We start from the raw sequence: 7,586 nt of genomic DNA on the forward strand, positions 1-7,586 counted from the left end.
CAGACACCACTAACACCCAGTGACCTTTTTTTAAATCTTGCACTTGACAAAGTATATATATATTTAAAAAACTCAAATACTGTACTGGACTAAATACACTACCTGAACTGAATAAAATCTAAACTAAAATGAAGCATTTCCTCGAGAAAGAAAAAAACGGCTCTACAATGTTAAAATTAAAACTAACTGAAATTAAACAACAAATGTCAAAACTAGTCAATTACAGTCCTGGTTACGACCCACCTTTGTAAATTATCGCTGAATGACATTCTGGCAAATAATTTGCGTTATATCTGACCCATCAAATATGGTAGACGCGCTGACGTATCGCGCCAACGGCCAATCCGATCGTGTCTTGGTCTATGTATACATCACACTTAGGATGCTCCGCCTCATCCCATTTGGTGACCGATCAAGATGGCGGCATTCGGCACAGACCGCTGGCTCAACGCCTTGGCAAATCACGAAATTTTCAAGAAAATACGCGACAAGTTGGACTCGCAGCCCAAGACTTCCGAGCGAGCGCTGGCGAAGAACCTGACCTTTTGTTTGGGCGCCGACTTTTTCCTGTGGGATGACGTGGACCGCGTGTTTTATACGACCAGCTTGCGCCAGTTGAACGCGACGGAGGAGCACGGCGGGAGCTTCCAGACGCTGCTGTGCATCAACCCGCCTCGCTTCCCGGTGTGCCAGCTCCTCCTCAGCCCCACGCACGGCCACGTCGCGCTCGTGGGCCAGCGGGGTGCCTCGGTGCTGGAGCTCCCGCAGCGATGGGGCAAACGGTCCGAGTTCGAGGGCGGGCGCAGCCGCGTCAACTGCAAAACAACCCCGGTGGCCGAGCGCTTCTTCACCAGCTCGCCATCGGTGAGTCTCCGGCAGGCGGCCTGGTACCCGAGCGAGACCGGGGAGCCGCTGCTGGTGCTCCTCACGTCCGACAACACCATCCGCTTTTACGGCTTGAAGGCCCCCGAGGCTCCTGTCAAAGTGGTTCCCGTGTCGCAGTTTGATGACGAAGGCACCGTGCGGGCGCCAGCCCGTTCCTACGCGGCCTCGCTGGGGGAAATCGCCGTGGCCTTCGACTTCGGCCCGGTGTCCTACGTCAGGGAGAGGCCCGTCTACCCCCTCTACATCCTCTACGAAAACGGCGAAACTTACCTGTGCCACACCAGCCAAGTGAACATGGTGAGCGTGAGCAAGCGCGTGGGGCCCCTGCCCATGTACCCGGCGGCCGAGGACAACTACGGCTACGACGCCTGCGCCATCCTCTGCCTGCCCTGCGTGCCCAGCATCCTGGTCATCGCCACGGAAACGGGCACTCTGTACCACTGCGTCGTGCTGGAGTCTGAGGATGACGACGACACGGTGCCCAGGTAGGGATGGAGGGCTTGTGAATGGGTGGAACATTTCCGTAAACATGTCCAGCAAGTTTTGTTTAGAATTCCGTGGTAAGTCAGGCACGGGGTGGATGTTGATTGTAATTTGACTCAATTCGTGCCAGCCATTTTCATACCCTTTTTGCCCTAACTCGTGGAAAAAAATATAAACACCTGAGATTGATAATGTGGAGTCTTTAAAGACATGGAAATATAAATCAGACAATTGTTTAGTTATTCTCATTTTAAACTGCCAAATATCAGAATTTCCACTAGCCTCAAAAATCCATATCGGTCAGGCCAAGTTTCCTGTTAATTCACCCGGAAAGCATCCAATTTGTATACGTCTGTAAATGTCATGGATGGGTTCTCATTCATTCCCATGATGTCCTGCCAATTTTCACAAATTCATATGGACTGTTGCCAACGTTTGAAACGTGAGTCAATTTGGTCAATTCCATTTCCTCCCCACAAGTTATTGTTCTTCTCCATGTAAAGTTTCTTGCCCTGAAAATTCCTGTTTCATTGTCGCACGAATTCCCCTGAGCTTTTCAACTTTTGATCGTTGTCGTTATTTTGCAAGTGTAGGTGGATAGCGGGCGGCGTGCCGGCCCTCTACGTGTTTGAGTGCGTGGAGCTGGAGCTCACCTTGAGGGTGGCGGCGGGCGACAACGCGGAGGAAGAGTCGGACTTCACCTGCCCCATCCGGCTGCACCGGGACCCACTGTGCCCGCGGCGCTACCACTGCACCCACGAGGCAGGTGTGCACAGCGTGGGCCTCATCTGGCTAGAAAAGCTGCAGGCCTTCCTGCGAGCGCGCGACGACAACAAGGACGGCCTGCCCGAGCTGGCCGCCGAGCGGCGCTGCGCCGTGGAGCACATCGTATGCACGCGGCCCCTCGCCAGCAGTCGCCCGGCGCCGGTGCAGGGCTTCCTCATCGTGGCGGACCTCGCTCTGGGCGCCACCATGATCTGCGTCAGCGCCGCCTACGAGTGCATCCTGCTGCCGTTGCTGAGCGCCGTGCGCGCGCCCTCGCCCCCGCTGCTGTGCACGCAGTCCAACCCGGGCTCGGTCAGCTCGCCTCTGCGCGGCCTGGCGGGAAGCTCCTTCGAGCAGCACGTCCGCAACATCCTGGCCAGAGGCTCCGCCAACCCACTTCTGCTCAAGGCAAGACATCCGTTTAGGTCGCCCCGCGCTTTTCGGGACGCACCCGCTTCCCCTATCTCAGCTGATTTAAACGGTTCAAACTTCAAAAGATTCACAAAAGTTCCGGCCGTGAGAAATGATCTTTGGAGTCTCAAAATGAACCCATTCAAGGGGACGAGACCCAAAGCATTTTCCGTGTTCCTCCGCTCCCAAAGTGGCACACTTTTCACAATAAAACTCCCAAATTTCCATCTCCTCTTTCACCTTTTCGCAGTCGAACCAAACGCTTGAGTACATTCACGACATCTTAGGAATCTGGAATCTTCACACTGGAATACCCAATTTCAGAGATGCTACACGTTCATCTCCTCCTTCCACATTCTTCTGATTCAAACCATTCCAACACATCGTTAATTACTTTGACATTCCTAAACTTATTGCGAGCGCTCCATCTTTAAATGGTCGGCTTACTCTGGACATTTTAGGAACCGTGCTGACTTTCTCCATAACGTTTTTCCATCATTTCACACCGACATTCTCAAATGGAGGGACATTTTACGTGTCGAACTGCTTCCACATTTCTTGTCTATTCAACTAACTCCAACCTCGAACTGTTCATCCGGGACATCTTGGTAGCTGTGTCACGTTCCAAATCCAAATTCCACAATCCAAGGATCTTTTACAGTCTCTACAAAACTTTGATGGTGGCTTACAAAATATTTGACATACATTTTCAATTTTCATTGAATTATCTTGATCATAATGATTCTATTTGGAATGTTTTGTTTTTGTTGTTTCGTGGCTTTCCTTAGCAGAAAAAAAATCGAGGACCACTGCAAGTGTTCTGTGACTAAGTGACAGAACAGATGTTTAAAAAAAAAAAGTCTCATTCTTTTTTGTTTGTCCAGGCCGGCGACGGGGAGCCGTCCCCCCAGGAACGCCTTCAGCTCCTGAGCCGAGCCACGCAGGTGTTCCGCGAGGAGTACATCCTGAAGCAGGATATGGCGCGCGAGGAGCTCCAGAAGCGAATCAAGCTGCTGCGAGGCCAGCGGGCCAAGCAGCTGGAGGAGATGGCGCAGTACCGAGAGGAGCGCCGGAGCCTGCGCGAGGCGGCCGAGCGGCTGGCCGACAAGTACGAGGACGCCAAGTACCGGCAGGAGGCCGTGGCCGAGCGCGTCAAGCGCGGGCTGGCCGGCCAGCAGAGCCGCTTGCCCATCCTGTCCAACAGTGAGAAGGACATGCGCAAAGAGCTGCAGGCCATGAGCGAACAGCTCCGTCACTTGGACATCTGCATCAAGCAGGTGAAGATGAAGATGGAGTACCAGAAGACGCAGGTGGAGAAGGACGCACCCTTGGGCGGTGGCGCTGCCGCCACCCAAGGGCGGTCCTCCATCTCACTGAGCGGCCCGCAAAAGAAAGTGGTGCAAGATGTGCTTCGGGAGGAAGGCCAGCAGATCGTAGCTATGATGAAGAGAGTCAAAGAAATGTCCTGCCTCATTTCCATGAGAAGCTCTGACTTGTATTTAAACCACAAGTGAGACGTGGCCAACGGCGGTGACTTGACTTTTGATCCTCTTTTGTAATGCCGCAAGATTTTTGAGCAGTCTTTAAAATGGTTGGTTTTGTATGTTCAATAAAAAATGTTTCATGGTTCGCAGTCATTTCTCCTAAGAGACCCTCAGAAATGGCAAAAGTCATGATTCTCTATAGGTTCTTAATAGTTTGGGATTTTTTTTCCCTCTTTTTGTGTGTGCGTATATAAATCCTGGAAGCTCATGCATGAAGTCTTATACGTGTAAAATGTAGATTTTTCTTTTTTCGGTGTATTTGTTTTCGTTAACTTTAACAACCTTCCTCTGAAATATGTTTGTATGTGCCGCCCGACAAGTCTGAACTTCATCATCTTTTTAGTACCGGTAATTGCGTTCATGGAATCGGAATAAAGCAGAATAATGAACCTGCTTTCAGCCATCCACAGAGGTTGACATTTCATGCAGCACCGACCTCTGCTATCGACTGAAAGTGTCCACGGACACGTCACGTGACCATTATCGACTGAAATTGGCAAGTGCCCACGGACTGTAAATGTTAGTGTTTGAATTAAGTTAACCAAAGCTTTTTGTTTCCTTTCGTTGAAGTTCCGATCTGCTGTTCCCGTGGCACGTGCACAATCCGTGGCAAAGTTGAGTAGCTTATTTTGGTTCTCTGAGCCTTCGATCAATGTCGCGTTTAGCCAAAAACATCCCAACCCACTCTTAGGTGCACCATATCCTGGTACTTGCGAGCCACCTCGAACGTAGAACGGCAGATCCTTACGAAAGTTTTCTCTTTCTCGAGGTGGAACCATCTCAATACTTTTGCCCAAGTTTTTTATGTAGTGTTTTTTTTTGTCCACCAGAGGTCCCTCCCCCCCTACGTTCCTCTCGTCAGTATTTCCCAGGCAGCGAGGAATTCCCCTTCTCAACGCCCACGGACGGAGACCCCGAATTTTGTTGAGTTTGCATTATTTATTTTGCTGGGGGCGCCTGTGGTTTGCACTGGAGGTGTGTATGTTGTTGGGGTTCTCTGATAACAGTCGTGCACATCTGTTTTAGACCGCTTTGGTGTTTTGGTGACTCAGCAGAGTGATGTAACAAGTTTCAGCAAGAGTCCTTGTCAAAGTGACAAGCAGACTTGGCTGAAGTCATCGCACTCCGGACGGAAGAAGTTAAAGAAAAAAAACACAAAAGTTAGGTTAAGTACAAGTATTGTTTCAACACGTCTAATGAAAGAAAAAACACGTGTTAAAGTGTAGATTGTGACACCCCCTTAACACCCCTCCCCAGAAAAAAAATGTTTGTTTGTTTTGCGGAAACAACTCGATTATAAAACTAGTTTCAACCCCCTTGAAAACCTAACCCTAGTTTAAAACCTTACTTGGAAACCCTCACCCTTATTTAAAACCATGAAACCCAAACATGACTGTTGTTTTGGTTTTTGCCAATTAATCTTTTACATGAGCTCTCAGGGTTCATTTTAAATGTATTTATTTTCATATTGCTCCACATCCGTCCAGAATGAGGAAGATCGCACAGTCGTTTGAGAATTAGACTTTACTAAAACATTTTTTTTTTAAATCAACTAAAACGATGCATTAAAAATGAATAAAAAACTAAGAAGCCTGCTCCGAAGTCATGAAACAAAAAAAATGTCAAAAACTGTAATGAAAAATCCCAAACTATTATAACTGTGCCCCCCCCCCCCCCACCCCCCATCACCAATGCATTCCAGGTGGATTTTTCTGACATGGTTTTATACAATCACAAAAGGTTATCAGCCCGACTGTAAGCCATAGACCCAAATGAGGGGCGCGAGGCACATCATTTTTTTCTCTTAAAGGTACAGCGCACCAATCCTGAGGGGGAAACTGAACAGAGGCTAGGAAAAGAGATATTAATAACTCTCGGCTCGGCCCTCCGCATTCTTCACGTGAGTCAGCTTCAGAGGCAGCGAACCAGCGACTCACTAAGTCGGGAGAGATTGCTCCTGTTTCTCATTTGCCTCCCTTTTCCATGGAGGAGGAGTGGAATGATTATGTCCTTCTCTGGGAAAAATGGAACATTTCGTGCAAAAAAAAAAAAACGAGCAAGCACGCACACGCGAGCACAGACGGCTCCTTAAGGGAGCGTAGTGTACACAAATAGTGATGTGGATAGACTCCACTTTGTGCGGCTGATGTTGTGATTTAAGGGTGGGGGGTGGGGGGGAATTGGAAAAAAGTGGTATGCATACTTGGCCCGGTCGGCCCGAGTGAGTCAGAGCGACTGTTTATCAGGACGGCCTGCAAGAGAACATGACACACGGTGCAACTGACACGTTGATGTAAATTCCAAAGCAAAACCCACAGGAGAGCAACACAGTAGTTTGAAGCGTGTTTGCCTCACAGCTTTGATGGTCCGCGTTCGGATCTCTGCTGGGGCCTTCTTGTGTGGAGTTTGTGTTGTTTTAGTACAGGGACGCCTTTCAAAAACGAGCGCATTTCTCTCAAAATGACTCTAAATTGTCTGTAAGTATGAATATGAGCATGAATAATTGTCATGATATATGCTCTGTGATTGGCTGGCAACCAGGTCAGGGTGCATCCCGCCTCTCTCCAAAAGGATGCTGGGAGAGGCTCCAGCTCACCCTTAACCCCAATGAGGACAAACCTCTAGAGCATGAAGGAGTGGATTTTTTTTTCCCATTGGAAATCTTGTAAAGTCAATAAATTGCATTATCCCGCCATTAACTGTACATGGTGATGTTACGTTATTAGTGCAGAGATGAAATGGCGTATGCCAGGGGTGCCTGAGTCCAGTTCTTGAGTTCCTGTCTCGCCTGTTTTAGATGTCTCCCTCCTCCAACAGACCTGACTCAAATGCTCAGGAACGTTTTCAGAGCGTGCTGATGAGCGGATCATTTGAATCAGGTGTTGGAGGAGGGCTCCATCTAAAACAGGCTGGATTGGTGCTCCCGAGAACCAGAATTGGGCATATCTGGCGTAGGGTAAAAAGAAAGGAGATTTTTCGCGTCGCCAATCAGTCTTGAAGACTTCTTTTCAATTAGTGATCACTCTGGTCATGACATTGTCAAAGAGCGAGCTCTGGAAATTTAGCCAAAATAGCTTGTTCGACCCAGAATAGCGGACTTCCTTTTCAATTTGGAGACTTTGGACTGTGCACTCCATGGTGACAGACATGTAAACCCAATTTTGTGTTGCTCCATGAAACTGTTGCCATAGACAATTTTTTTTCAAACTTTCTAGGCTGCGCAATTGAGTGAGTTTTGGGCAAAGGTGTTTATTATCATGCAGAACGGACATAATTATTTGTCACACCGTATAGACAAAAAAAGATTGAAAGTTTAGCCTCGGATTTTTAATACCTCCTTCCAATCTAGGCTCATTTGGCCAGATTTCCTTCTCGAGTTCATCAAAGTACGAGCTCTAAAAAATTAGCTAAAATGGGTAGTTCAAACTAAAATGGCTGACTTTCTGATCAACAAAATACACTTGTAGACAGTCAAAGTCCAGATAAGATGACACGAGA

At 48.4% G+C, this 7,586-nt stretch overlaps 1 protein-coding gene across 1 annotated transcript; it reads left to right on the forward strand.

Moving 5' to 3' along the window:
- Positions 1–403: 403 nt before the first annotated feature.
- On the forward strand, positions 404–4,233 carry nup88 (nucleoporin 88). Its single transcript, XM_052078903.1, has 3 exons — positions 404–1,370; positions 1,962–2,541; positions 3,429–4,233. Exons 1-3 carry the CDS (start codon positions 418–420, stop codon positions 4,056–4,058), a joined length of 2,163 nt encoding a protein of 720 aa, XP_051934863.1. The 5' UTR covers positions 404–417; the 3' UTR covers positions 4,059–4,233.
- The last annotated feature ends 3,353 nt before the right edge of the window (positions 4,234–7,586 follow it).

This window comes from Hippocampus zosterae, chromosome 10, assembly GCF_025434085.1.
Source record: "Hippocampus zosterae strain Florida chromosome 10, ASM2543408v3, whole genome shotgun sequence".
Lineage (NCBI taxonomy): Eukaryota > Metazoa > Chordata > Actinopteri > Syngnathiformes > Syngnathidae > Hippocampus > Hippocampus zosterae.